This window comes from Balaenoptera borealis (genome assembly GCF_965194805.1).
Source record: "Balaenoptera borealis genome assembly, chromosome: 7".
Classification (NCBI taxonomy): Eukaryota; Metazoa; Chordata; class Mammalia; order Artiodactyla; family Balaenopteridae; genus Balaenoptera; species Balaenoptera borealis.
The window spans coordinates 130,117,164-130,131,047 of record NC_138864.1 but is presented as its reverse complement, the minus strand read 5'-3'; the positions used below and the strand labels follow the sequence as shown (position 1 = coordinate 130,131,047).

The window sequence follows — 13,884 nt, the reverse complement described above, 5'->3', positions numbered from 1 at the left end:
GTCTTTGAAAGGTCACAGCTTGAAGGTGCATATGTAGGGGACTTATTCAACAAATATGATTCTATTCAAAAATTGAGAGAGGGCATTGCTGTTGCTGTAATATGTGCTACTTTCAGGAAACATTTCAGGAATTCCTCCCGTTTGTTTGTTTGTTTGTTTCTTTATTTATTTGTTTGTTTGTTTATTTATTTATTTATTTTTATGGCTGTGTTGGGTCTTCATTTCTGTGTGAGGGCTTTCTCTAGTTGTGGCAAGCGGGGGCCACTCTTCATCGCGGTGCGCCGGCCTCTCACTATCGCGGCCTCTCTTGTTGCGGAGCACAGGCTCCAGACGCGCAGGCTCAGTAGTTGTGGCTCACGGGCCCAGTTGCTCCGCGGCATGTGGGATCTTCCCAGACCAGGGCTTGAACCCGTGTCCCCTGCATTGGCAGGCAGACTCTCAACCACTGCGCCACCAGGGAAGCCCCCTCCCTTTTTTTAACTGCTAACCATTAATCTAAGAAACTTCCTGACGTGCAGCACTCCGCCAGCCTGGGGAGGTTGTGGTGTGAGGGCCACACATGCGGATGGCGCATTGTCATGGGGGCCGGACCCGGGCTGGGAGCTGCTGGCAGGTCATCCGCTGACACACTCTAGACCTTCCACAGTTAACTTGTGATAGGACAGCCCAGAGGATAGGTATCATCCTTAGCTTCCAAGTGCAATACTCGATAAACACAGTGTGGTAGTGCTTTTCCACAGAAAATATCCCAGAGCTGATTTTGATATTTCTTTCAGATTCGGTACAAAACTAATGAACCTGTGTGGGAGGAAAACTTCACTTTCTTCATTCACAATCCCAAGCGCCAGGAGCTCGAGGTGGAGGTAAGTGATTTGCATGTTTACGTGGTTGTGTTTGTACCTCTGCGTCACATAGTCAACACAGGGAGAACCGCCATCGTGGGCCCACCAGATGTGTTCATGCCCTAAGTGTCGGGTGGGGGCCGGTCAGTTTTTAATTTTCAACTTTTGACTGACTGTTACTGGCGTCCAGAGGTGCAGTGGGTGTTGGTGTTCACATGTTGGCACCACTGTCAGCCCTGCTGGACGTGCTTATTCTAGTCGCTTCCGTGTGGATACCTCAGGGTACTGCTCGTAATGACACTTCCCTTCCTGTTCCTTCCTCACTGCCAGCCCGGCCTCGGCGTCAGTGGACACCTTTGCCTCCTTCCAGATCCTTAGGGCAAAGCCTTTGTGTTTCACTTTCTTCTACTCCTCCTGCCAGTTTGCTGAGTGTTTTTGTCATGAATGGGTGTTGAATTTTGTCAGAGACTTTTCTATAAGTATTGAGATGATCACGTGATTTTCCTTTTTAAGTTTGTAAATATGGTGAAATGCAGTGTTGACTTTTAAATCTTAAATCTTGCAAACATTTACTGGTTTTCAAGATTTAACATGAGAAAACCTTGCAAACAAACCTTTATTTGGGCATAACCCCACTTGTGATGTAGTATCCTTTTTATGTGTTCAATTTAATTTGCTAAAATTTTAAGAATTTTTGCATCATAAGTAAGCAATAAAGGTATATTGTGCAGCACAGAGAACTTAGAGCCATTATTTTGTAATAACTTTAAATGGAGTACAGTCTATAAAGTTAATGAATAACTTTTATATACCTGAAACTAATATAATATTGTAAACTGTACTTCAATTTTAAAAAAAGAATAAGATGGGCTAACCTTTAAAACAAAGAATTTTTGCACTACTCTTAAAATAATCTATAGTAACTGGACTTTGAATTAAAAAAGATAATTTGTAACGTTCTGTGAAGTTAGTTATTTCATTAAAAAATGCTTTTGCAATTACAGTTTAAAAAATAAGCAATCAGGCTTTTTGGTTTTCACGTGTAGTTAACTTATTTGATCATTGCTGTAGAGCCTGTGAAACCACCAAAGTTCTTACTCCTTTTGCTTAAACTACCTGTATCGCAGCAACCTAACAGGAGTAATTCCTGTGGCAGAGGCAAAGCTGAAGGTTATTATTCAGGAGCCAGAAATTGTCATGCAGTTAAAGCAGATATTGTACATTTTGAGTAGAAGTCTTAAAAGAAGCTTAGAAATGGGTCTTCTCCATGAACAAGTGTCACCACTGGAACTTGGCGCACCGCTAGGCATGTGTGTTGTCACCGTTTTCACAGGACTGAGGACATTTCCTTCTAATCTTCAGATTCGTGTGGACTGCTGCCACTCGGCTCAGGGTCCTTGTAATGGATTCCTCGAGCGGGGTTTTCTCTTTCTCGTGCTCATTGTGACTATGAGATTGGGAGATGACAGGCCCTGTGACATGGCTATGCTGTAGCGTCACTTGTTGCAAATGTTTTGAGTCTCCCTGAGGGGGTTTCCTACTGCGTTGTGCATGGCGACAGGACGTAGAAGGAGGTGGCCGAGGACGGGGTTCTGGGCCTCCCTGCGTGTTCCGTCTCCATCCCCAGCGTTGAGCGCTCCGTCGTGTTTGGCAGGTGAAGGACGAGCAGCACCAGTGTTGCCTGGGGAACCTGAGGATCCCTCTCAGCCAGCTGCTCTCCTGCGAGGACATGACCCTGAACCGGCGCTTCCAGCTCAGTAACTCAGGTCCCAACAGCTCGCTGAAGATGAAGCTCGCCCTCAGGGTACTGCCGTCTCCAGAGCCTGGCGGGGGGAAGGGTCCTGGGTGGGCGGGCTCGTGGCGCTCCCGGTGCTGGACGCCGGGCGGGGGTGACAGGAAGGTGCTTTACGGGGAGTGTGAGTTTGCACGTTGCTGCTGGCTGTGTAGCTCAGGGGAGAGATGACCAGGGCTGGGACTCCAGCACCGACAGCAGCGGTGTTTCCAGGTTGCTTGAGCAGGCCCGGAACTGTTCCTTGGGCTTTCACATCAATCCCACCAGCCTTTTTTTTTTTTTTTTTTTTTTAAATCCTTTTGTCCAGAAAGTATTGCTATCTGGATCAATAAAGTTTTCTGCTAATGTTAAATTTTCTAAGGTCATTCAGAAAAGAATTTTAAAAAACTCTGCAAGACGGTGGAGATTACAGGAAAAATATTGTCCAAAATAGACGATGATTCATTTGTAAGTACCTAAGGAAATGCTGAAAATAAAACTGGCAAACATACAGGAAAATGCTAAAACTCTCTAATTTTTAAAATGCAAATTAAAATGCAGAACCAACTTTTTTTAAAGTAAAACAAACTTAGTCTGTGGAAGGTGTGGTGGAAACGGCCTCCTTGTGCCGGGTCACAGCCTTTCCAGAAGGGACTTCAGTGTCTTCAGTTGTAAATCACAGAGCCCTTTCTCTGGAAACCTGGCTCCTGGTAATAACACAGAACTGGGGGTGTTGGCTGCAGCTTTACTTGGTAAAAGCGGGAAGAAACTTCAGGCCGTTGGGATGACCCCCAATGCAGGGTGTAGACTGCTCGGGGACATGTGCACACTCAGAGCTAATGTGAAAGGAAGCAAAGCGGGGAGGTGTTGCTCCCACGTCAACCCTAGGGGTCCGGCAGCCTCGCCCTTCCCCGGTCGCTGGTGGAGACGGTAGGATAGGGGTCGGTGTAGGGTGGGGTTTGTGGCTCGGGCTCTGCCACTGTCAAGCTGTCACCACTGTGCAGAAGAGTGGCCAGGAGGAGGCCGGAGACAGATGCACAAAAGTGAGGTTTGCACCACGTGGTGCTGTGGCGGTTACCCGCATGTGCCTTTTTCTACACTTTCTGTAATATGGTAGGATAGCTGAACAGAGAGGCTAGATTGTTTTTCATGTTTTGTGCCAAGCTTTAAAGAAACGTTTGCAAATGAGTATCTCTAAAGCTGTTCGTGTATGAGGCTGTTACCAGTGTCACCCATTTTAATTTTGTATCTATTTTCACCTCTAGGTACTCCACCTTGAAAAGCAAGAAAGGTCTCCAGACCACCAGCATGCAGCTCAAGTAAAGCGACCCTCTGTTTCCAAGGAAGGGAGAAAAATATCTGTCAGATCTCATATGTCTGCATCGCCAGGCACTGGTGACAGCTGCACAGCCCCGTCCACGCCGGTCATCGGGGGCTGCGATAATAAGCCAGGTGTGGAAGAGAGAGCCCAGCCTGCAGAGGCCAGCCCACAGGGGCCGCGGGACCTGGGCAGAAGCTCCTCCAGCCTCCAGGCTGGCAGCACCGGCTCCCCCAGCCACGTCTCCGTCAAGGAGCCCACCCCAAGCATCGCCTCAGACATCTCGCTGCCCGTCGCCACACAGGAGCTGCGACAGAGGCTGCGGCAGCTTGAGAAGTAACTAGACGCCCCTTGCTCTTGCTGAATCGGCGCTTGACCCGCGGGCTGCGGGGAGGGAACGCGGTCCTAAGCCAAACAGCTTTCAGGCAGTGTGGCCCTTTCTCTCACCGAGCCTTTGGCTTTCAAAGTAGACCTGCCATTTCCCAGGGCCTAGTATTTGGCTTATTTAAAGCTTAGGAACGGTGGAGTGATCCTCAGACCAGGAAGGCAGAGTCTAAAGCTGACCTGACACGGAAAGGCTTGGCGGAAGCTGGACATGTTTGTTGCATGAGAACAGGCCCTGCTCTTTCATGCTTGGCCCCCACCCGTTTCACCGCCCAACGGGTTTGTCTGTCTGTGGATGTTTGTGTGGATTTCTCACTTATGCCCCGTGAGTCAGGGGCGTGTCCGTGGTTTCCTTAGATAAGGACAGAGTCTGCAGTTACTCTAAGCTTCCGACGTGAGCCTTTTCCTCTCAGCAGGGGGAGTGGGTTGCCCTTTGGGGCGGTCTCCTCTTTGCTGCCCTGCGGTGGGCTGAGCACGGAGCAGAGGCCGCGGTGTGGAGCCTGTGGCCCGGGGCTCAGCCGGGGCAGGCGGCCGTAACCCATGCGCAGAGCAGCTCTGCTCGTGGCTGCGATTTTGGGAGAAAGGAAGCAGTCCCTCTCTCTCCCTTGCTCTAGAAAGAAATAGAATTTTAAATAAGAAACCAGTTTTTCTCAGGAGCTAAATCTGGGGAGAAACCGAGAAGATCTCGGAGCTGAGTCAGAGCCGTCATTGGTTGTCCTGGAGCTGGTGCCTCAGCCTGAGACAGGGATGGAGGGGAGGGGGTGTGACCTCATCAGACGACCCGTGAGGTGCACAGCAAGGGGCTCTGAGAAAGGAGCGCAGATTTGGGCAGTTCTGGGGTAGACGTAGCTTCAGAAACACTGAAGAGTTGATGTTTGTAAGGAGACGCCTGTGTCTTGTTTTCACTTTGGGCCATAGTTTTTAGTAGTTGGGTTATATTGAACCCTCGGATGAAATATGAATCCAGCTGGTCCGTTTATGCCCAGAAGTTCAGACTGGGTTCACGTTTGTGGGCACTTTCCTTCCCTCTTGTCTGAGTGAATGGCTGTGCTCACAGCCTCTGTGCTGTCTGAGGAGCGCTCTCACTCTCGCCTTTGTTTCCCCAGCGGGACGACCCTGGGGCAGTCCCCGCTGGGGCAGATCCAGCTAACCGTCCGGCACAGCTCGCAGAGGAACAAGCTGGTGGTGGTCGTGCACTCCTGCAGGTGAGCCGGGCTCTCGGCTCTCGCGTCACGGGCAGCGGTTTGTTTCATTTACAGACCAGAGCAAGTAGGCGATACTGCAATTAGATACTGTAATCCTGGTTTTCAGGTTCTTAACCTTGTTTCATAACATTTTCTGTTAGTAACCGTTTTGGTTGCTTTGTAACACTCCCTTAAACTGCCATATTGTAGTTTATAAAACATTCCCTATGGCTGAACGTTTAGAACATGATAATGAACGTAGTTTTCTTCTATTGAAGTGTCTTTTGGGGATTCAGTTTCCAGGAGTAGATTTATAACAATTCAGAGAATCCAGGCAAGTCTGTGGGATAGTGACAGGAATAGCTGTAGTTGTTCGGGAAGAGCAGACGAGCTCTTGTCCCCACAGGCAGGACGGTTTGTACCGATTCAGTAAACGTCACGTGAGATGACGGTGTTGCTTCAGTTTGTGTTTGATGAATGATGATGGTGTGGAGCTGGTTATTTTCCTTTACGTGGCTTGACTGTCTCACTAGTAGCTGTGATGTAAATACGTGGATGTTATAAAAAGGTGTGGAAACAGGAAAGTAAAATTAGTAACATTTAGAAACATGATTATATAAATGTCGAGTTCGCTTCACTACCTATTTATTGAGCACCTTCTATGTTCCTGCTGCCGAGATAATTACTATGCGAGATTCCGGAGCAGCAGTCTGATTCAGCGGACTCTCCCTCGTGGGCTTTCGGTCCATCAACAAGGGAACAGTTGGAAGTGGTTGCAGGGACAGCTGACCCTTGAGCAGCGCGGGTTTGAGCGGCATGGCTCCACCCACACGGGGAGCTTTTTGGTAGTAAATGCCACCGCCCTACACGATTTGCAGTTGGTTGACTCCACGGAGGCGGAGCCACGTACGCGGAGGGTTGGAGCCCTTAACCTCCACGTGGTTCAGGGGTCTGCTGCAATTAAATACTAGCGTGTTTGGCCCAGTTGTCCGAGGACAAGAGCAGCGTGAAGCTGCGTGAAGGAGGTGGGCCTGCGTCTGTGAAGCGTTCAGGTGGACGAAGGGCAGAGGGTGGGGTCCGTGGCCTGAGCAGGACCCGGGGAGGGGTCTCCCGCGAGGCTGACCGCATCCCCTCACTGGGAGGGGACAGTGAAGCAGTGTGGAAAGGTGATTCTATGCGGGTCAGAACATCCCCCAAACCCTGGGCACAGGAAACGGGGCAGAGACCACCTCTGCAGAGCCGCTGAACGAAGTGCGCGTGGGAAGAAGGCAGTCACGGGATACAAGTAAAACCAGGCAGTAAGTTCCAGTGCGGTGCTCCTTGTCATTTTACTAGATTCTAATACCGAGCATTCTCTGGTCTGTGTTATAAGAAATCTCATTGCCTTCTCCGAAGACGGCTCTGATCCCTACGTCCGCCTGTACTTGTTACCAGACAAGAGGAGGTCAGGAAGGAGAAAAACACACGTGTCAAAGAAAACGCTGAACCCCGTGTTTGATCAGAGGTACGCGTCCACTCAGTGGGGTAGACAGTTGTGTTCACCACTCAAGGAAGGCCTGGTGGTGCCTTGGAATGACTGAGGCATTTACACCAGTGAGAGCATGAGTGAAAAACGCCTCCCGAAGAGCGGTCGTAAACTTGTTAACATAAATAAATAAATAGGCATTTGAGCATCACATCGTGAATCCTCAGGCCACACTCCACCAGCCTTGGCCTGTGCACGTGTGGGGAAATAGTAGGTCGAATGGTGTTGATATCCATTAACTCAGTTACTAGTCACTTAATCATGGTTTCTCACCAGTGACTTTATTTACACGGAGATGAGAAACCGATGGGCAGGCACCCGGTCCTGGTGTGGGTGTCTGGCTCAGCCGCAGCCTCTAAGAGTTCCTTTAAACCTGGGGTTCAGGCTGCCCGCTCTTGGGAAGGCCGGCCACGTCCACGTGTCCCCACGTCCCCACGAGGCCTCCGACCTTGTCCTCTGCTTTGCCAGCTTCGCTTCTGGAGGCTTTTGTCCTGCAGCATCCGGCTTCAGCCGCCAGAAGGTGCCTGCAGATCCCCTCCTCTGTGAGGCTGCTTCTCGGACACCCCACTTCTGTTCACTTGCAGGCTTGGAGCTCACTCTCTTTGGGGGGGCGGACTGGCCTGGGCTCCCCAGTGTGTCGCACACCACGGCCCACGTTTTACACCGGGAGTCAGGCGTCGTGTCCACGCGGGGGAGCCATAGGGTCAGCCTTTCGCATGTTTAGGATTCCAGTCTCCTCTTATGTTTGGAAAATAATGGAAAAAAAACCTTTGAGTCTTCCTGAAGGGCCAGGTCCAAACATCTAGCAGGAGAGATCAGTTTTATAATAAAAAATGAACATCACATTTGGAATGGTCTCATAAGCAGCAATGTCATTTTTTAGTTACAGTAAAACAGAGCAAAACTATGGAGAAATTTAAGGATGATTCTCTTTTTTCCACTTCAGCTTTGATTTCAGTGTCTCGTTGCCGGACGTGCAGAGGAGAACCTTGGACGTGGCCGTGAAGAACAGCGGTGGCTTCCTGTCCAAAGACAAAGGGCTTCTCGGCAAAGTAAGTTCGAAAAAAAAATACTACGCTTTGTAAAAATTAAACACTTAACCCAGAGTACTCTTTTTAGACTTAGATTTATGTACGTGGATAATCCACGTCAGCTAAGCTGCTGTGAGTGGTTTGTGAGCCAGTATCGATGTGAATTATCTCCCTGGTACTTTGTGAGAACTTACTGTCAAGACTGTTGGATACAGGAAGGGCCTCTTGGGTATAATTGACCGTATAGGTCATGGGTGGATCATAAGGGTAGAAAAGTTGAAAAGTGAGAGGCTGAAAATGAGGGAGAGTGTGTTGCCAGAGAAGATCGGAAGCGGTGGTGAGAGGCCTGAAACCCACTGTTGCAGGCCTTTTCTCACCACAGGTCCTGGTCGGTCTGGCATCTGAAGAACTCGCCAAAGGCTGGACCCAGTGGTGAGTGTCCCCCAACAGACAGACGCAGAGCCCCGTGCGTCCATTCAGGAGCGCTTCCCCTGTGACCGCGTGTCTTCCTGTGTCTCAGGTACGACCTCACGGAGGATGGGACGAGGCCCCACGTGGTGACGTAGGCTGCGCTGGCCGAGGAGCCCCCGCTGTATCCGCCAGCCCCGTGCCGACACGCAGCCCACACAGACGCACCCATGCTCTTTTTATAATTTCATGTACTTGGTTACTTGTCCCTTAGTGGTTTTATAAAAACATTGACGTTTTAGGCGTATTTGGCCATTATTAGCATTAAGTTTTGTATGTTTAATTTCCTCTAGTATTTGACCAGTTTTTTCGGCGTGCGTAGGATAGTGGTCAACCGTTGTGTGCGTAAAGCTGTATGTCAGTTGTCTCTCCTAGGAAGCCGATATATGGTTGTGCTTTTTTATGGCTTTGTTTTGTATATCACTGAGGTGCACTATGCTGTGTAAATAGACTATTTTTTATAATCTCTACATGCTGGTTTGAATTCAGAAGAAAATGGATCAAGGAAATATATATATTTTTTTCTTCTAAAACTTATTAAATTCTTATGACAAATAACCGTTTTTGTCTCTGCAGGAAAAAGCTCTCAGTGACCTATTTTGTGGTGTTTCTTTTTAAAAAGAAAAGCTGAAAGATTAGTAAATATTAGTATATTTCTGCCCATTATGAATGATGAAAGAATGTATTCAAAGTATTTACACTTTCATAAATATAAAGATATATTATTGAGAAGTCAGTTGAAGTGCTTATAAGGAAAAATGTCATATAACTGAGTTATATAAAATATTAAGAGAGTTGTCATGGTTCATAAATCATAGTGCACTAATCTGAAATTTCTTACATAAAATGGAATGTCTTAAGTTTATTTCTAGTTGCTTGTTGTAACTTATTCATGAAATAGTGCAGATACATAATCATACTTTTCCTGAAATGTAATACAGACGGATTTTAAATGTTAGCAGTTAGTCTGTTGTGAAATTTACAGTGTTTTTCAGCCCGGAAAGAAAGGCAAACTCATGTTGTCCCCATAGAGGCTGTGAGGTAGGTCGGGGTGAGTAGCTAGGAAGCCGACGCCGGCCCGTGATCGTCAGCGTGACGCACACAGAGGACAGAGGCCCCGAGCCGGCGCCAGCCACCGCCACGGCCCCGGGGTTCCGGCACAGCGGCTGCTGGTTGTAAAGAACCCCTTGCTGGGTTTCCTCACTTTATGCCACGACTGACCTCAGTGTTGGGATATTGTTATACAGCTTTTATTTGGGAATATTTTTCTTCTTAGATTACGAAAAGCATGTTTTAGATACTTAAAGGCCCCAAGCCTCTTAGGAGGTGAGGCTGCAGAGCTGTGCGGTAGCTGTGCGTGCCCCGAACACAGGGTGCACGTGTGCAGAAGGAGCTTTAAGGATTCTAAGGCGTGTGATGCAAATGACTTCCTGAGCCACGGGGGCACCCTACAGTTACGTCGTAATCCTGGGGAAAACAGAGCTGTGAGATTGAGTCAGAGACCTCACTAGGGCCCCGCCATGGACTCCTGGGCGTGACCGGCCTGCCCAAGTGCCTGTGTGGACGCCGCCGCTGCTCCTGCCCTCTGGCGGGTTTCAGTTGTGTCCACCGCACACTTTGAACCCTGGGTGTGCGTCTGATGGGGCCTGTAGCCTTGCAGTACGTCTCACGCAGTCGTGCAGACCTGGCACTCTCGCAGCTTCCTGGGTCATGAAGCTTCTCCGAAGCCCCAGCAGAGACCATCTCCTCTGTCAGCGCAGAGGGCGTTAGGAACGTGGTGACACTCAGGGGTGTGTGCTCGGGAAACACCTAACTCTGGTATTTTAGCGGCGTGAGGAAGACAGGTAATTCCTAAATCTAGTTGCCTGCCCGTGGTATTAGATCTTTGGAGATTTTTTAAAAATTAGGTTTCTTGTGGGAATTCCCTGGTGGTCCAGTGGTTAGGACTCGACGCTCTCACTGCCAGGGGCCTGGGTTTGATCCCTGGCCAGGGAACTAAGATCCCACAAGCCATGTGGTGCAGCCAAAAAAAAAAAAAAAAAAAAAAGGTTGTTGCAGGGCTTCTGGCAGTGGTCCCCAGCTTTTTCGGCCCCAGGGCCCAGTTTCGTGGAAGATGGGGTAGCGTGGGGGAAGATGGCTTGGGCGGTGACGCCAGCAGTGGGGAGCGATGGGGAGCGGCAGGGGAAGCTTCGCTCGCTTGCCCGCCGCTCACCTCCTGCTGTGCGGCCCGGTTCCGGTCCTCCTCCCGGGGGCTGGGGACCCCTGGCTCCTGGCATAATTTCCAAGACAGGAGAAACACTCACTGAAATGTAGCATATACCAGTGATTTCTACCAACATCCCCAGCTTTTGGGTTTTGTAGCCACGTGGTTCACCTATTCAACGTGTATTTTACACGATGGAATACTTTAGTTAAGCAATTAGGCAAAATAAATGCCGTGAAAGGTACAAGACCCAAACAAAGCCAGTTAGCAGCATGATGCCCACCCTCTGTGTGGACGGGCGGGCTGGACACAGACCCAGCAGCCAGCGCCATTCTCTTCGAAAGGAAAGGGGCGATCTAAGGTCACTGAAATACCTCCCAGGCAGGATTCTGTCCTGATGGCCGATGGGTGTTTTGGGAACCTCTTGTGTCCAGTCGGGCAGCTGAGAATCAGTATCAGGCCAGACCCCCGGCCGGGGTCCAGGATCCTGGCGATGGACACTCCGTTCTCAAAACTTTTCATCGCTGGTGGTTCTGAATAATTGATTCATCTGGGAAAAGGGAACTTTAGCTTTTCTACCTTGAGCCAAACCAATGGAGGGGAAATTAGTGTTGGTTAATTTGAATTGTTACTTTGTTGCTTATCCTGTGCCTTAAAGTAGGAAGTGTGAGGCCTTGCTTCAGGTTAAAACACAAGGAGCCTTGCAGCTGAGTTCACCACAGTTATTCCTCATCCAGAGGTCGGCCCTCCTTTGTCAAGCACTGAAGCCAAATGCAGTCAGCGTGTGTGTTTATATTGTGGTTGTTGCTTTAATTCCAGTCTAGCTGGACGGCCCGCTGTGGATGGAACACAGCAGAGGGTTTATTGTAGAATGCCCTTTCCGCTCAACTAATTTTACATGACAGTGCATGTGTTTATTCAATAAAACTTTTCTGTTAGTTCACTTGTGATTTGTTCTTCGTCTTTTGGAGTAAAATTTTTAGTGTGGAACCAGATAATTTGAAAAGTGGTTACAGTCTAGTATTTATATTTGCCAGTTGTGAATTCTTTCATTTTCAAAAGAACTACCTCAGAGCACTGATACTACTCCTTTTGTTTCCATCTTAACTTGACTATTCTCTGCCTACCTCAGACTCTTGAGTTTTGAAAACAGCTCTTCTGAAAGGTAATCATGAGTAGAAAAAACAGTCTTTAAAACCAGAGCCCTGAGAAGTAATGAAAGAGGCTCTGGTTTGAACAAGTGGAGGGGAACCCCTAGGGGTGCCACTGCTGTCGACATCCCCTGCCGATGGTCGGGGTGACTGAGGCGTGTCTCGAGAGTCTGGCGTCAGCCTCGCTGTTAGTAGCTCACTCAGCACCGTCACAGTAGCCTAATCCCAGTTCAGCTTTATTTAAAGCCATTTCCCGCCTGGACCGTACGTGTCCAAAGCAGAGGTTATGTGCGTGTTATTTAAGCCTTTTCCAGTTGTTTATCACTGTTCCGAGCACACAGTTGGTGAATAAATATCAGTTGAGTAAAGGGTGAATAAACCTGGCAGACCTTAAATAACATTAATTTGTCCTAACAAGTTTCCATTTAAGGAAAGGTATTGATAGTTCTTAGTTCCGGCTAAAGAGAAAGGTACTGGTGAACATAGTAAAGAGTACACCCTATTGAGACAGAGGCCATAGTCTGAGAAATAATTGTCTGAGAAACAATTGAGGCAGAAAAGTGGGAGATGAGCCAGGAAGTCTGTCTGTATTTAGTGTTAATCTGGAAATCCTGGGCAATACGATAGGGAAAGAAAAAGATTATAAATTTTGTATTGGGAAAGAAGGTCATTTTCAAATACGAGATTGCCTATGTGAAAAACCTAAGAAAATCATCTGAAAACTTTTGAATCGAACAAGTATTTAATAAAGGGTCAGTTATAAAAACATACAAATATCTGCGGTTTATACACTAATATTGATAGCGACTAGAAAATATAATGGAAAAAATCATACAGCAGCCCTGGAACCACAATAGCAGTGAAAACCTGCAGCGATTGGGAGCGGGTAGGGTGGGTTCAGCGCTCCCCAAGAGCCCCGTCCCCAGAGAACTGCCACTATTTGGCCCAGCTGGCTCCTGGGGAAACCATGTGGAAAACAATCAGTGGCAGTTGTTTAACACAGCAGGTCCCTGGGGTGGCGATACAAGTTGGGACAACAGGAGGCTGACCGAAAAAGTTTAAAGGAAAACCTGGGAAATTGATGTCCAAAAGTGGCTTGGGAAAACTGGCATTCCTGGGGCTCTAGAAAGATGTGCATGTGCAGGGCTGTGCACGTGTCCAGGAAAGGCCCGTGCGAGTGAGCTCAGACCTGTCACCTCCAGCTGGTGTTCAGGCACCGTGCAAGCAGGAGGTGAAGGCTGAGGCAGAGGTGTCAGGACACACACACACACACACACACACACACACACACACACACACACACCACACACACACACACACAGCACACACACACACACACACACACACACACTCTAGCCCTCAGCAGGTACTGGGAGACGAGTCCAAAGTACTAGAGAGACCTCTGCCCAGTCACTAGCTGACCAGGTCGGCTAACTGAGCACAGACTTCAGAGGCAGCACAGAGCAAAGGATGTAGCTTTTAGGGGACTCATCCAAGGTTACTAAGCGAAAAATATCCAAGTCGGTGGGGAGGGCTCTTACAGCGTTGCCATGGTATTATTTTAAATGTTCGGTTTTCAACAACGACAGAACATGAGACATTCACAGAAACAGGATAGTATGGGCCACACACAGGGAAAAAGCAGTCATGGAAAGTGCCCCCAGGAAGCCCAGATGTAAGTAGACGGAGACCTTAAATCAGCTATTATGTAAGTATGTTCAAAGAAAACTGTGTCCAAAGAATTCACGGAAAGTATGAGAACGATTCTCAGCAAAATAGAGAATGTCAGTAAAGACAGAAATCATCAAAAGGATGAAATAAAAATTCTGGAGTTTAAAACACAGTAAGTGAAATGTACATTTCACTGAAGTTCAACAATAGATTTGAGCGGACGGAAGAATCAGCAAACTTGAAGATGAGTCACTGAGACGATCTCATCTGAGGACAAAAAGAACAGAATGAAGAAGAATGAACAGGGCACCAACTTACACACAGTGAAGTCCCAGA

At 48.3% G+C, this 13,884-nt stretch overlaps 1 protein-coding gene across 7 annotated transcripts in view; it reads left to right on the top strand.

Annotated features, from left to right (window-relative positions):
- The window catches only part of ESYT2 (extended synaptotagmin 2), a 75,162-nt gene extending 63,493 nt beyond the window's left edge, over positions 1-11,669 (top strand). For 3 of the 7 annotated variants that reach the window (XM_082398833.1, XM_082398832.1, XM_082398837.1), the window contains 7 exons: positions 777-863; positions 2,497-2,646; positions 3,879-4,267; positions 5,422-5,520; positions 6,872-7,003; positions 7,971-8,076; positions 8,576-11,669. In XM_082398833.1, the coding sequence (XP_082254959.1) occupies positions 777-863; positions 2,497-2,646; positions 3,879-4,267; positions 5,422-5,520; positions 6,872-7,003; positions 7,971-8,076; positions 8,576-8,737 (1,125 nt within the window). In that variant the 3' untranslated portion in view covers positions 8,738-11,669. Of the gene's footprint in view, positions 1-776; positions 864-2,496; positions 2,647-3,878; positions 4,268-5,421; positions 5,521-6,834; positions 7,004-7,970; positions 8,077-8,437; positions 8,488-8,575 lie in introns of those variants that run through there. The other 4 variants (XM_082398834.1, XM_082398835.1, XM_082398836.1 and 1 more) reach the window with 3 other exon arrangements.
- The last annotated feature ends 2,215 nt before the right edge of the window (positions 11,670-13,884 follow it).